At 47.4% G+C, this 16,375-nt stretch overlaps 1 protein-coding gene across 2 annotated transcripts in view; it reads right to left on the minus strand.

Moving 5' to 3' along the window:
• Positions 1-482: 482 nt before the first annotated feature.
• The window catches only part of MYO1A (myosin IA), a 331,231-nt gene continuing 315,338 nt past the window's right edge, over positions 483-16,375 (minus strand). For both annotated transcript variants that reach the window (XM_069653548.1, XM_069653550.1), the window contains exon 29: positions 483-932. In XM_069653548.1, the coding sequence (XP_069509649.1) occupies positions 809-932 (124 nt within the window). In that variant the 3' untranslated portion in view covers positions 483-808. The remainder of the gene's footprint in view (positions 933-16,375) is intronic.

The raw sequence follows: 16,375 nt of genomic DNA on the forward strand, positions 1-16,375 counted from the left end.
TATGCCAGGGGTGCCCGCCACCTGGGCAGGCAGACAGTCGTGGATAGAACAATGATTTTGTCTAGGGCACAAGGCGGAGGAATGCAATGAGACTATCTTCACAGGAAGGTGTTCGGGAAATAGTAGGGATGGCTCTCTGGGCAGGGGAGCAGGGAGTATAGAGCAAGTAAGTTCTCCTCTCCTGAGCAGATGCTGGCAATGCCCTCCTCCTGGGCACGGATGTACCAGTAATGCCCTGCAGAGCCGGGATGATATCAGGGATGCCACCCAATCAGGGAGTGAAATAAAAGTGCTGTGATTGCAAGTGAGTGAGTGCAAACAACAGATGATGAGCAGGAGATGGCAACTGCCCATTGCCTGAATACAGCTGGAAATACTGCTATCTTTTCAACCGTCCACGCAAGCTTTTTCCCCATGCTGACATTGTCCACCTAGGAATAAGACTCGTTCTGTTTGCAACATAAGTCATAATTTGTCAAACATAAAAATAAAAACATTGTTTATTGTGATTGATGGACCAGCAATCACGTCCTGGACCAGCGGCCGAAAACAAAAGATTGTCCCATTTCTTGTTTCTCTGCTCTGGGTGAAAGGTGTGGTGCTGCATGAAGCACTATGGCACGTGAGTTTTGTGGCCTGTCCAGAAGCTGGCATGGGCAAGATGGCGTTGTAAATCTTCTCATACGCTATGATGTCCCTGAGCAGGCCTCGAGCGCTTTGACCCCGAAGGCAGGCGAAGAGGTGGAAAAAAACCCCTGTGCATATGTCAACGTCCTGTGAATCCTCACCGAATGTCCCCTGGCAGCCATCACTGGATCATGACATCCATTTTGTTGCTACCTTTACGCTTGCAGACAGGGAGGCTGCCATTTTGTTGGGCCGACGCAGTGATCTTTACTGACACCTGGTCCTGCTTGAATTTCACAGTGAACCTGAAGACCAAAGGTCATGGAGAAAAAGACAAACATTGAGGAGAGGGTGCACCCAAAGTTCTACTCGCAAATAAGTAATGCAATATTTCTAATATGTCATTTGTATTCCAAAGTACAAAGCTGGGTACATGTAATATACAGTTCATAACCGCAGTTCACCAGTGTCCCACAAGAATTTAACCAACAAATCTCTCGTTTGTTCAATTGTTCTGCGTGTTATTTCTCATTCTCCCTCCCTTTCTTTTGCTAAGTATTCTGGTCTTTCCTTTCCCTTCGGTTTCTTTCGTGTTCTATGTTTCTGCCTTCTCCTTTCTCCTGTTCTATTTTGCTCCCCTTGTCTCTGCTTCGCCTCTTTTAATCAGACGCTCTACTATGGTCTGTGCCTTGTCATGCTACGCTACTTTGTCACTGCCTCTCACTCTCTTCCAACACGTCTTCCTTTCTTGGGCTCTCATGGTCAACGTGGTCAATGTCTCGTGCACACTGGTTCCATGCATAATTACAGGCTCATTTTTCACTGCAGATTATTTTACTGCACATTCTTTTCTAACATTTTTTAACGCAAAATGAAGAAGCAAACTCCTTGACCCCTCACTAACCAACTTATCCCCCACTCCCCAACACTTATAGCCTCTTCCAAACCTACCCCTGGATTTTGGGGTTAGAATTCGCTCAAAGATGCTGTTAAAAAATCACTGAGAATGTTGCAGGGTAAAAAAGACCGTATAACATGTACACTACGGAACTCATTCTCGAGTTACTCATAAGTTGCATGGAGGCGACCTGCTAGGTTTACTCTTTTGCGTATCCAGGTTTGCTCATTTCAATTTGCAACATTTGCACGGCAGAGTGCAAAAGTATAGAGAATAAACGTGGCTTGTACGCCACGCTTCTGCTCTCTGCCATGTAAAAAGAGTAAATGCTGCCTGCCAGTGGATTCCTATGGAGCCTGATTACTTTTTGCTGCAGTAATATGCCGGCGGATTCCATAGGAATCCATAGCATTTGCTCTATATGAAACATGCTAGCCCAAATGTGGGGAGTATTTCTAGGGTGGAGAGGAAAGGGGAGGCGGAATCCTAACTTGTGCTCCGTCCCTTCTCTCCACCATATGAATGAAGGAAAATGAGGTGTAACGTGAATTTAAAGCATACAAGTCTACTTTTACTTTTACGCTTTGAATTCACATTATGCCAGGAGCTAAATGAGCTCCTACGTCTGTAACTTGCCTTGACTCTGTTTCTATATTTTCTGATCTTTTTCTTTCTCTCACTATATCTTTCGTTCCCTTCATATTACCCTTCGCTAAGTTGTGTCGGCCTTTCTTTCGTTACCCTACACGGTTTGTATTTTGCTCTTTCTCCCAACCAACCTTTCCCTACTTAAAGTTGCTTCCTCCCTCCATCACTTGTTTTAATCTCCACAGGTCCTCTCTCTTGTCTCTCACTTTCTCCCTTATCAATTCAATTCCCTACTGGCTTGCTTGACTTTGCATGGGTCGCCAAAGCTTAGACGTTAGCAGCTATTACTGGAGTCTTTCAGCCCCTGGTGGCAGTGCCCCTTGATGCAGCTTCTGCTCCTTTTCCTGCCAGCTCTGGGGGTTCACACAGTACAATACAGATCCTGTCTTCATCCTCCACCTTTGCCAAGTCAGTCACGCAGCAAGATGTCGGTGATACTGGACTCTGTCCCTTCCTCTCCATGTGTTTCTCGCGCTCACTATCTTTCCCTCTTCCCCTCAATTCCTCCATCCCTTCATTTCTCTCTTTCTCCCTTTCCCTCTTGACCTCAATTCCTCCATCCCTTCATTTCTCTCTTTCTCCCTTTCCCTCTTCCCCTCAATTCCTCCATCCCTTCATTTCTCTCTTTCTCCCTTTCCCTCTTGACCTCCATTCCTCCATCCCTTCATTTCTCTTTTACTTTTTTTCTCATACATCTTTCTTTCTTTGTTTCCCTGTATCTCACTGTCTATTCCTTTCTCCCACCTTATGTTCCTCTGTCTTTCTCTTATCCTGTCCACCACTCAACCACATCTGCATGATTCATCAAGCCTGTTTGCTCCTGCAGAATGTGCAGCTGGACCCTGGAACAACCCCAAGCCCTGCACCAGTGAGGCAGTCTTCCTCTGCAACATAACACAACATCACGTATCACCCCCCCATGACCGTACACTGACTCCTCACTGTTACTCCAAGGTCCCCCACCTTCAGTCATCAAACCCCAAGAGCAACTTCAGCACCATATTTCCAAGTAAAGATGGACCTGTCCTCCACCAAGCCACTTCATTGTGCCATCTTGCCTCTTAAGCATCCATGACCACCTGTCTCTCCGCCTGTGGTTTGCCCATCCCATCAGAAACTCTATTTTCCACCCTACACGCTCTTGACCTTATACGCTCTGACGATCACCTTCCAAAAATGCCCTTCGTGGTCATTCATGTAACCCTAGCCCATGACTCTCCCTACTCAGCAACTTGTTGAGAAACAAGCCCCTCAAAAAGCATTTGGAATGTGGAACCCCAGTACCCTCCATTATGCACCCAGGCACCCCTGTATGACTGGCTCCGTGGCCTAGCTGCAAAATCCCACGTGTTTACACCGAGTAGTAGTGTATTAGAACTGGCATGTGCACAAGGGGAAGGCTTGGTGGGAGCCACAGACTCAGGGCCCGATTCTCATGTAGGTGTTAAGTACCGAAAAGGCCGTTACAAGGCTTAACAACCTTTTCGGTACTTAAGGCCTATTCTGAAGGTGGCACATTCTTACAAAGTCGGAAGGAATGCGCCACTTTCAGAATACATGTGGCGGTTGCTAGGATGGGTTGGAAACCAACATAGGCATTTGTAAACTGGCTTTTTGGAAGCCTATTCTTGTGGCACTCCTCCAGTTTAATATCTGCGCTAAACTAGAGCACATTTACGGCACCCTTTTGGTGCCGTTAAACTGGAGGGGGTGCCTCAAGAAGCCTTGTTTGGTGTAAATGAAAGTGTTCATATACACCCGTGTGTTGTATATGAACACTTTCATGTACACCAAAGCGAGCAGCTTCAACGTTGCAGGATGCAATGAAGCTGCTCGCTTTAAATGAAAGTTTTCATATACACCACACGGGTGTATACGAACACTTTCCTATACACCACAGTAAGCAGCTTCAACATCCTGCAATGTTGAAGCTGTTCACTTTGGTGTATAGGAACTGTGTTCTCAGCAGCATTTTCGTTAAATAACGATTCCCTCGTTATTTAACGAAAATGCTGCCGAGATTCTGCAATCCGCCTGTTTCCATTAGAAACAGGCGGATTACAGCGAAAGCACTGTCGTGCTTTGCGAAGACGCTCAGGCCCACATCAGAATAGCAGTGGTGCCTGGGCGTCAAGAAATGGTGCAGTGAGCCGTGCTAGTTAGCACGCTCACTGCGCCAAGATGAGAATCGGGTCCTCAGAGTACCTCATCATTTTTTGGTACGCTTGTCCACCGGCTCCAGAAGCTGGACCGAAAGAAAGGTCTTGGCCTGTGTCAAAATAGAGTTTTAATGTCCTGCCTACGTCCAAATTGTGATATTGAGTTAGACAACGTGCTCACTGGATTTTCTTATTCTATAGATTGCTCTCCAACCATTTGTCCCTGTCAGGGATCATATAAAATATGACGCTGAACAGGGAAGAGGACTTGCTGTAAAATGAGACCGGTTAACCTTTTGGGTGTGTGATCATCTTTCTTTTGTCCATTTATTAATAATGGTCTGTTATGATTTTTATTTGAATATGCATTCATTAATTTGGAATGCATCAACTGGGGCAGCGTTTTTACAATGTCATCCACACCATGTACATGTTTCAACCCTTTTGGATTGTCCCTAGGTGGCTACAACAAATCAAAAACATAAAAATAAGCATATTGCGTGTCACGTTGATAAGTGAGTTCCGGGGTCGAGGGGCAGCATACATGCCAACATTCTGTGACCAAAAATCTGTAGGAATCTTAAAGTTTCAAAAATAGTCAGACGAGGAGGTAATGATAGGAATAGGGCGCGTCAGCAGCCCATTGTCATTGAATGAGCCCGCCGCTGCGGGTGCATTCAATGACAATGAGACGCCTGCCACGCCTTCTGCCATCACGCCAGCTCGGGGGAGCCCTTGAAAGACTCGCCGGAGTTGACGTGGTGGGGGGCTAATGGCGCCTTTTGTGAAAGGGACTCGCGGCGGAGGGGCGCCCTTAGCCCACCGCTGTGGGCGCCTTTGACATTAACAGCCTGCATGCCGCGCCTTCTCCCGCTACGCCAGCTCAGGGAAGTCCTTGAAAGACTCCCCCGAATTGGCGTGGTGGGGGGCTAATGGTGCCTTTTGCCAAAGGTACCCGCGGTGGCGGGGCGCTTTTAGCCCACCACTGTGGGTGCCTTTGACATTAAAAGCCTGCATGCTGCGCCTTCTCCCGCTACGCCAGCTCGGGGAAGTCCTTGAAAGACTCCACCGAGTTGGCGTGGTGGGGGGGCTAATGGCGCCTTTTTCCAAAGGCACCCGCGGCGGAGGGGCGCTTTTAGCCCACCGCCGTGGGTGCCTTTGACATTAACAGCCTGCATGCCGCGCCTTCTCCCGCTATGCCAGCTCGGGAAAGTCCTTGAAAGACTCCCCCGAGTTGGCGTGGTGGGGGGCTAATGGCGCCTTTTGCCAAAGGCACCTGCGGCGGAGGGTCGCTTTTAGCCCACCGCCGTGGGTGCCTTTGACATTAACAGCCTGCATGCCGCGCCTTCTCTCGCTACGCCAGCTTGGGGAAGTCCTTGAAAGACTCCCCCGAATTGGCGTGGTGGGGGGCTAATGGCGCCTTTTGCCAAAGGCACCCGCGGCGGAGGGGCGCTTTTAGCCCACTGCCGTGGGTGCCTTTGACATTAAAAGCCTGCATGCCGTGCCTTCTCCCGCTACGCCAGCTCGGGGAAGTCCTTGAAAGACTCCACCGAGTTGGCGTGGTGGGGGGCTAATGGCGCCTTTTGCCAAAGGCACCCGTGGCGGAGGGGCGCTTTAGCCCACCGCCGTGGGTGCCTTTGACATTAAAAGCCTGCATGCCGCGCCTTCTCCCGCTACGCCAGCTCGGGGAAGTCCTTGAAAGACTCCCCCGAGTTGGCGTGGTGGGGGGCTAATGGCGCCTTTTGCCAAAGGCACCCGCGGCAGAGGGGCGCTTTTAGCCCACCACCGTGGGTGCCTTTCACATTAACAGCCTGCATGCCGCGCCTTCTCCCGCTACGCCAGCTCGGGGAAGTCCTTGAAAGACTCCCCCGTGTTGGCGTGGTAGGGAGCTAATGGCTCCTTTTGCCAAAGGCACCCGCGGCGGAGGGGCGCTTTAGCCCACCGCCGTGGGTGCCTTTGACATTAAAAGCCTGCATGCTGCGCATTCTCCCGGTACGCCAGCTCAGGGGAGCCCTTGAAAGACTCCCCTGAGCTGGCGTGGGCAAAAAAAAAAATGTGACAAAAAAAAATCGGTATTTGGTGTCAAAAAATCAGTAGGCGGTAGGACTGCTTAAAAAGCGGTATCCTACCGCCTAAATCGGTAGGGTTGGCAAGTATGGGGCAGGATGGGGAGGGACAGGAGGCAGGGAGGGAAGTGACGTGGAGTGGTAGGGGGAAGCCAGTATGTGTTTTGGAAGGAAAGAATAAAGACGTGTTTAGAGCGCCCTCGGCTCCGTCTTTTCTTTACTGCGCAGCACGGTTCTGATCGCTGTAAAACACACGGGACATTGTCACACAGGTGATGAGGAACATGTGCAGGGTGTGCGAACAAACCCAGGCAGCACGGGTGCACACAGGCACGGCAGGAGCAGGCGGGCAGAGAATTCAAACGGGATGCGGTGGTGAAGGCATTGCCCTGCCCACATTGGAATGGCCTACGGAGGTCAGGAAGAACCTGCCGCTGTGGCGATGATACTCTCACAAGCAGTGGTGAGTGTGAGAAAGGGGCGAAGAGTCAGACGGTGCTGGTGCACCATGGCGGCCGTCTCCGCCATTCTCTCTCTCCAGGTCAGCTTCCATGTCATTTCACGGTGCTCGTGCCTCTGCAGGTGGCCATGTAAGGGATTCTGAAGAGCTACAGAATTTAAAGGTACAGTGCACGTAAAGTTGGTCAGCAATGTCTGTTCAAGATATCCCCCAGGCAGTCAATCAGGACATTCAGGCAAGGGTTAGGAGGCACCACCTGCTACAGCTCCATATAAACGTCCTGATTCACTAGCTCTTCAGCTACCAGGAGCTTTTGATGTGTCAGACACGAGTAATATGGGGCTGAGATGGGCCAAATGGATCAGGGACTTTGATCTGTACATGGGGGCCAGACGGCCCGTGGATGAGGAAAGACCAAAAAGCCTACTCAAATTGGCAGTGGGGCCTGCAACAAGGGATATTATTGACAAAATGCCAGCGACGTGCATTGTCTCAATTCAGGACCTGAAGGGTGCATTATCAGCCTACTTCACAACACATACCAATGTGGACTATGAATGTCATCTATTTCATAGCACAAAGCAGGCAAAAGGCAAATCAATGGATGCAAGCGCCTATGAATCAAAATGAAGCTTCGAACACAGAGGCCCTGTGCTCCCAAATCATCATGGGCTGTGAATCCCAGACATTCAGGTGCAAACTACTTCAAAAAGCCCGAACACTCAACGAAATTTTAAAACCCTTGCAAGGACAGAATTGGCAGTGGACACACAGGTCGAGAGTTTCAACACAGCGACGCCTGCAGAGTCAATACACTGACTACAAAACTACCATAGACAGGAAGAACCCTTTTGCCATTGGTGTGGGTATGAGCATCTGCAAAAGGGAACCTGTCCAGCTATAGGACAGAGGTGTTCCATGTTTGGCGAGGAAGGACACTTCAAGGCGGTATGTCGCTTAGCAAGAGAAAGAGGGCGAGATAGAGGGAGGGAGTCCACGGCTCGCTACAGGCCAAGGTCCCTCCGCACAGTGGCACAAGCATCTGAGGAGGCTGCCCACTCTCAATATAGACCAAAGGACACAGAACCAAAGGAGCTGGAATCAGGGAATGACAAGTACACAATGGAAAAGGAGAGAAGGAGATATGTCACACGCACACGACCAGACCGAAGATCGAGGCGTCATGTGCGATATCTGGTGGAACAGTCCCCTTCAGACACCGACATCAGTTCATCGGAGGGTGAGCACAGAGGAAAGGGCTACGTGTACACATTGGGCAATTCCGAAGCAACGGAACACAGCCAACACTGCTTATGGGGCTAAATTAAAGACCAACAGCCTTTTCGATAGACACAGGTACCACAGTAAAAGTGATAAGCGAACAGGTATACAAGGAACTGCAGCGCCCCCTGAAACTCAAACCGGCAACAGCCGACATACACCCATACGAGGCAACGTCTCCCCTGAGGTGTTTAGGACAATTTGAAGGCACATGCCTTACAAATCACAGGAAAAGAAAGTGCTCGTACATGTGCTTGCTACTGAGAGTGAAAGTGGATGCATAATCAGCTTCAAGACCACCATTGACATGGGCCCGATACATGTGCTATACAAACTAATGGTGCAAAAATACATCGACCCTGTAAACATGATTAAGGAACTGCATCCGACCCTATTGAAGGGAATAGGAAAACTGTTCAAAAAAACAATTAAACTACACATTCACGAAAACATCCTGCCGGTAGCATACCAGTCAATAGTCAACGGAAGGCAGAGGAAGAACTGTACAAATTACTTGAGCAGGACATAATCGAACCAGCCAGGGGACCTACAACTTGGGTATCGGCCATCATCGGCGTTCCAAAGAAAGGCTCAAACAACATCCACCTGGGTGTGGATATGAGATGGCACAACCAGGCCATTAAAAGAATGAGGCAAATGGCACCGCGTATCACGGACATGACACATCTGTTCAATGGCGCCAAGGTCTTCTCCAAACAAGACCTACAAAAGTGCTATCACCAATTAGTATTGAGCCCAGAAAGCAGGAACATAACCACATTTATCACGCACCTCAGACTCTACAGATATAAAAGATTGAGTTTTGGCATGTCCTCCATCGCCTAAATCATTAAGGCGGAAATTCACAATGTAATTAAACACATACACAACTGCATTAATTACAGTGATGACGTTCTAGTGTTTGGGACTGATGTAGGGGAACATGACGAGACCCTGTCCAGAGTGTGCATGGCATTGGAACCAGCCAACCTCGCCCTCAATCAAGAGAAATGTGAATTCAGAAAAGGCACATTGAAATTCTTCTGACATATATTCTCAGAGAAAGGCATGACTCCTGACCCAGACAAGGTCACAGCACTCAATGAGACACTGGCACCAACAAATGTCTCTGAATTAATATCCTTCCTGGGCCTTGCCAGTTACTGTATGCAGTACATCAATGATTTTGCCACTGTCAGTGAACCACTTTGAGCACTGACCAAACAGAACTTTGTGTTTAGCTGGTCTGATGAGTGTCAATAGGCCTTTACCACAATCCGCGACAGGGTGGCACGTGCCGAGAACATTACCTTTTTTGATGCCAGCCGCAAGTCGGAATTGACAGTAGATGCAAGCCCAGTCAGGCTAGTGGTGATTCTAGCCCAAATTCACCCAGATGATCCAAGTTGCACTCACATGTTTGCTTATGCCAGCCGCAGTCCCTCAACGACAGAGCAAGCATACTCTCAGGCGGAGAAGGAAAGTCTTGCTGTAGTATGGGCATGCAAACACTTCCATCTTTTTCTATATGGAAAGCCTTTTAAAGTAGTGACCGACCATCAGGCACTACTGTTCCTTTACGGCAACCCCCAGGCCAAGATGCCACCCCGGATAGCCAGGTGGGGACTCAGATTACAAGACTACTCCTTCGAGATAGTTCACCACCAATGGTGGACAGACTCATAGAGGTAAAGCAGGAATTAGCCCTCTCCGAAGACAACATATTGCTAAAAGGACACAAGATGGTGATCCTGGCCTCTCTCAAAAGGAAAGTGGTGGAACTCACCCATGAAGGGCACTGAGACATTGTCTCCACAAAGCGCGTGCTGTGACTAAAGGTGTGGTTCCCTCAGTTGGACTCACTGGCGGAGGAAATCCTGAGAGAGTGTCCAACATGCGGTCTCATCACACCGAGCAGACATCCTGAACCGCTTTGCATGTCCGGACTACAAGAAGGAGTGTGTTAGAAGTAGTACCAGCTGACTTCTTTGGACCTATTTAGGGGGGAAAATATGTGCTAGCTGTAATGGATGAATACTGCCGCAACCTGGAAGCACAGCTAATGTCATCCACAGCAGCTCACCATGTCATCCCATTGTTGGACCGCATCAGACAATGGGACCCACTTCAATGGCCAGGACTTTTCACGGATCAGTGAAAACAAGGGATTTGATCATCAGAAAACCACGCACATCTGGCCATGGGCGAATGGCATGATCGAATGCTTCATGGCAAACCTCAAACGAGCACTGCAAGTGGGCCGACTCACGGGTCAACCCTATGAACAGGTCCTCCACCAACTGATAAGGGATTATCGGAGCACAACACATAGCTCCACAGGAAAAAGTCCAGAAGAAGTAATGGTCGGGAGAGATGTGCGTACCAGGCTACCCCAGCATGGACCCAAAGATGGTGAGCAGCCCGTTGATGCGGATCTGAGAGACCAGGAGAGATCTGCCATTGAATGAAGGAGTATGCAGACGTGCGAAGAAAGGATCGGAATTATAAGCTTGAGATAGGAAAAGTGGTGACAGTGAAGCAACCAGAGACACACAAACACACTTAAGTGTTCAAGGCTGAAACTGATAATTACGGCAAAAAAGGGCTCAATAATAATTGGCCCAGGGCGACCATGGACCCACTACACAAAACTCCTCACACTTCAAGAAGTTCCCACTAACCAGCCCTAGGAGGCTAAGTGGAAGAGGAGATGTGACGGGTGAATATCTCACGGACGAGCCCTATCAAGGATATCGAGAAGACTCGGACGCATCTGGTGTCGAGGACTTGCATGGTTCAGAGGAAAGGTGTTCGATGGGGATTGCGAACTCGAGACCTAAACGGGCTAGGAATAAGCCTTGACGACTCATTGAAGAAATGGGCTGAGCAGCATCATCCCAAGTTCATGTTGGACCACTGTTGGGGTAAATTTAATTTCGGGGGTCACATTGACAAGTGAGTTGTGGGGTCGATGGGCGGGACAGGAGGCAGGGAGGGAAGTGACGTGGGGCGGGTGGGGCAAGCCAGTACGTGTTTTAGAAGGAAAGAATAAAGAAGTGTTTAGGTCACCCTCGGCTCCATCTTTTCTTTACTGTGCAGCGTGGTGCGCGATCGCTGTAAAGGTGTCCCTCACTCGGGACATTGTCACATCGCTATCTTTGAATGAATTTACAAATGATTAATTCTCATACTTCAACGTATTTCATCAGTTAGATAACTTTTCTTTAGTAAAGCTGTTTGGTATCGTGCCTCACATCAGACACACTTCTGTCATTACTTTCAACTGATCTATACCATTGTGCAGACTGTATCCCCTTATCATGCTACCCCTGTCACACGTTTCTATATTTATTATAAGTTAATTCATCTTATGTGCACCTCACTGCCTAGCGCTTCCATGTGCAATGCTGTCAGCTCTTATCTCATATAAAACTCTACTTACGATTTCAAATCATAGCGTTCTGCCATTACTCCATTCTCTCTCTGAGTTGTGTTCGTCGCTGGTATGGCGTCTTTTGTATGATTAAATATGGCCAGAGTAGACATAAAAAAGGACTATTTAGTACACTGCTGTGTGTGTGTGTATGTGCATGAACCCGGTGGCCATATTATCATGTTTCTCCTAACATTATCTATATCTTAAACACATGGGCATGTTTAGTTTATTTAGTGTTAGTGTTGATTAATTACCAATATTAAATGAGGTTCATGGTTGTACTATTAACTCTTAACACAAAATGGTAGTCAGAGACACATACACCCAACATTGAACTAAGGAAAAAACGTGTGTGATATTCTGATTCAACAAACTTATTACAATTCAGCACTCTTGTTATGCTATTAGTTTGATGTATACTTGAAGTTGATACCCAGGTCTGAAACCACAAGACATCTGGTGGTGTGCCCCTTCAATAATCATAAACTCTAAACCATATGCCAATCTCCTATTTCATACTGAACAGACAATGCCTCTTAATAGTGAGATTACTTGCTATATTATCATTCTGAACAATAGCAAATCATAGAGTCAAAATACACCGACTCATGATTGACTTAAATTACATTGTCCTGCTAGGACGCAAGTGCTGCTTCCACAAAGTTCCAGTTTAACTGGTCCTCAATGAATAGTGAACTTTCAAAATTGTAGCTACCTGGCTCGTACACAAAACCATTCACAAAACAATTCACAAAAAACAGCTGCGTGGCATTCTTCATTCATCCCCGATGGGAACATTGATTGTAACTTGTGAATCCAAAATGATTGACTTTGAAGTAATCTCTTTTCTGTATCTCCTCCACGTGGGTGCCTTGAGACAACTTCTATGGTTTGAAATTTCATTTGCGCGACTTGGTGGTTCATTTTCATAGAATGTCTAGTGACTGGAGATTTCGAGCGCCTGTTCCCTATATCTTGCTTCTGTTCGCCAATACTTTCCTTGGTTGGCCTACTGGTTTCACCCACACAAATCTTCACACATGGACATTTCAAACTGTATACTGTATGTTTTGAAATACAAGTTGCATAATTTCTCAAACAAATCGTCTCCTCAGTTTGGGGATGGTATAACATTTTGCCCATGGCGATACTATTGTAATGTATGCAATTTAAGCAAGGGTAGGTTCCAGTTTTGGTGTTTGAAGGAAGATTTGATGTTCAGGTAGGCTTCAATAGCCGAAAGATAGTGTTTTAAAGAGCCAAGCCGAAAGATAGTGTTTTCAAGAGCCAATTTTGATGCCAGTGCTGCCCAAAAAAGACGTGACAATGACTATGGCCACACGCAGTGGGTTGATGTTATTCTGCAAAGAACAACAGCAGAAGCATATCTACTTGTACGGTGTTCTAACTGGATCATTTCTGGCAATAGACATATTATGAATTTTAGGCCCGGAAATCCCTGCATAGGCATACATTGCCCCTCGGTGCCAGGCTGCCAAGCTGAGCAAGGGGAGGGCGGAATAGAGCATAAGCCCTTTCTCTTGAGGCAGAAGGTCGTTCCTCAAAGAAAGATCCAGATAGTCTGATAGTGCCCAAAGTGTGGAATTTGTGCTAACCCCTTGTGTGTCAATGACATCAGAAGGAAGGGGCTGACAAAAGTACCCAAACAATTCATTAGAAAGGCATTCAGTAAGGAATTCCAACCAATCCCCATCCAAGACACATAAGATTCACACTTCTTGCTTTGTCTTGCAGAAAATGCATCTCTCTGAGGAAAACACAACTGCAGAAAAATGTTCCAGAACATCTCTTGGTGGAGTTCCTAGTTACAAGGGGCGGAACAAAGACCACTGAGTCTGTCTGCCTACATGATGACAGCACTTTCACCATGAACTGTCCTTTGAAATACATTGTTACCAGTTGCCCAAAACCAAAGCTGGACTGCCATAAGACAAAGTGCAACAATGTACGTGAGTCCTCTGTGTTCACATAAAACAATGCAGCGGTGTGGTCTGTGTGAACCAAAAGCACTTTGCCTGACAGGACAGGAAGAGAGGTGTTCATGGTCAATGCTCCTCCGGATTCCACCAAAGAAGAATCTGCGATATCTCGGAGACTGCCGATGATGGTCCCTTGAACGGTCAGATGAAGCTGAACGTCCCAACTGCTGAGTCTTGCAAAAGGCTGCACATAAATGCAAGAGGCAATGAGGCCCAGAATATTTTGGAAGCAGGTACTTTGGATTGTGGTCCTTTCTTAAAAAACCTTGCTAGCTTCCTTCACGACAATAGTTCTCTTTCGGGAATATAATTCCTCCACAACAAAGTGTTAAGAATCTTGTAGCGGAACTGCATCCTCTGTGCCTAAGGCATGTTTGACGGTTTTGGATTGACTGAAAATCTGAGACTGAAACCCAGGTAGGAGCACTTATCAAGCAATCATCCAAGTAGGGATGCAATGAATCCCCCAAAGTCTCAGGCATGCTGTTATTACAGCTAGGATCTTTGTGAACGACAGCACTCAGATCAAAAAAAGACATGTACTTAAAATGTTAACCTCCATGTCATGAATCTTTATGGGCTGTGGCATAGCTGGAAAGCAGGACAGTGTATACACGAGTTGTTCGTGTCTTGGAAGTACCTCTGTATTGGCTAAATTCGTATCCACACCATTTCAAGATGGCTGCGGTTATCAACGTCTGCCTGCCAGCCCTATTTCCCTCTCTATGAATACAGCAGATATGGTGGGTGAATGCAGACAACCAGTGCATCCTACATGCTCAAGTGAGCCTGGTTACCAATGCTAGTGCTTTCGTTTCTGTTTCCCTTGTTCTCCATTGTTCCTTGTTCTTACCTCCTGATGCACCTGCTCCAGTCTGAAGGTTCATCTGGCCTATCAGTGCTTCGGGCTCCCATCCCAATGAGTGTGTCAGCACTTCTCTGTACTGCTGGAGCTTCTGCGCTCCCCAATCCTGCTACCTGCTTCCTCTTCATTTTGCCAGGCACTTCTTCCTCCAGCAGCAGGGTCGGACTGGGGCAGAAAAGTGTCTCTGGCACCAATGAAAAAGTGGGCCACAGTTGCAAATGGCAATTCATTCCTTTGGTGGCAGACTGTTTGAGTGGTACCCAATGGGGAGGTTTTTGATCAAATGTTATGCAAATTGTGCATTTTAAAGAATATTTATTCAGTAACACTGGTCAAAACTGCCAGTTTCGTGAAGTAACCAGCATGGTGAAATAACTTATCAAACTGACCCACATGGGCCAGAAAAGTGGCCCACTTTGACCCCAAAAACTGGCCCATACTACAGGCATTGCCCTATTGTCCTATAGGCCCATCCCAGCCTGTCCAGCAGTCTGCCTACCTGTGTTGCCTGCTTCTGGGAACGTTTCCATATGTACTTCACCGTACGTCTGTATGTCTGTATCTATGTATGTCTGTATGCTCGTATCTAAGATGTCTGTATCTATGTATGTCTGTATGCTCGTATCTAAGATGTCTGTATCTATGTATGTCTGTATCTATGTATGTCTGTATGCTCGTATCTAAGTATGTCTGTATCTATGTATGTCTATATCTATGTATGTCTGTATGCTCGTATCTAAGTATGTCTGTATCTATTTATGTCTGTATCTATGTATGTATGTCTGTATCTATGTATGTCTGTATGCTTGTATCCTACCTGGCTCTCAGTACTACTCCTTGGCTCGCTAACTCCTCCAGTGAAGATCAGATATCTACTCTCCTACACACAATCGTACAAGAGGATTTTTCCCCAAACCAGGGTTTTCCACTAACACGCCCACCTTTTTTAGCTGTTGTGCCGGAAGAAATAGACTATATATCGCCCCACCCAAGAAGGTCCAGAAACTGGTGTTAAGACCGGTCACTTGTAAGCTGCAACGCCACCTCCCCCACGAAGGAATGGATGAAGTATGGGAGCTGATTAAAGTGATACAGGGTCTGACCACATGCAGACCGAAAATGCCACTCTACCCCAGGCAGTGGCTGGCATGGAGGCACTCTGGCTGGTTCCTCCGCTGGGGCATCTAGCCTCCGGCAAGTTGAATGGTTGACCAATGTGACTAAAGGAATTCCTCAACGCCCCTACATCCAATTCACCTTCAAGCCGATTAATTAAAATTGTGTTGTATGGAGATGTGTGGCAGTGTGTTAGCATGGGTGATGCCTTAACTGGACAGCTGTGATCCATTGATGGATAACTGTCAAGGTTTTTGCTGACAATGTTTAGCCAACTCAAGCACCCCTACACAGCCCAAGAATGGTTCATGGATTCCTCGCATGGCACGATGGTTACACTTTGCACATTGGTAACCCTGGATGATACCTCTGTGACGGAAGATCTGGAACCAACTGTCCCAGAATGGTGCTCAGAATACCCACAAACAGGATGCCACTTTCTACCCAGTGCCGATAGATTCTCCAACCACCCACACCTAGACCAGTATGGACCCCCCCCCAGCCTATGTCTGAGGTCAGTAGCTGATAATGAATTCCACTGCAGCCATCTCCAGCACTGGGCACCTTCCTTTCGCCTTGTAGTGCTGAAGGTGGCGCTAGAGGGACCTAGGCGCCATGTGTCGCATGCCCAGGCATGTAATGATGGCTCTGTGTGAATCAGAGCCGAGGAGTGCCACGTGCAGTGGATACATGCTTAGCCAGTTGCATGCAGCATATGGCCCCTGGTGGAATTGGAAGACTTTTTAAATTAAAATTGTTCTGAAAATCCCAAACAAATCAAAGATGTTTTACATTTAAAAAAAACACATGCAGAGCAAA

Source organism: Ambystoma mexicanum, chromosome 3q, assembly GCF_040938575.1.
Source record: "Ambystoma mexicanum isolate Mex_15411 chromosome 3q, UKY_AmexF1_1, whole genome shotgun sequence".
Lineage (NCBI taxonomy): Eukaryota > Metazoa > Chordata > Amphibia > Caudata > Ambystomatidae > Ambystoma > Ambystoma mexicanum.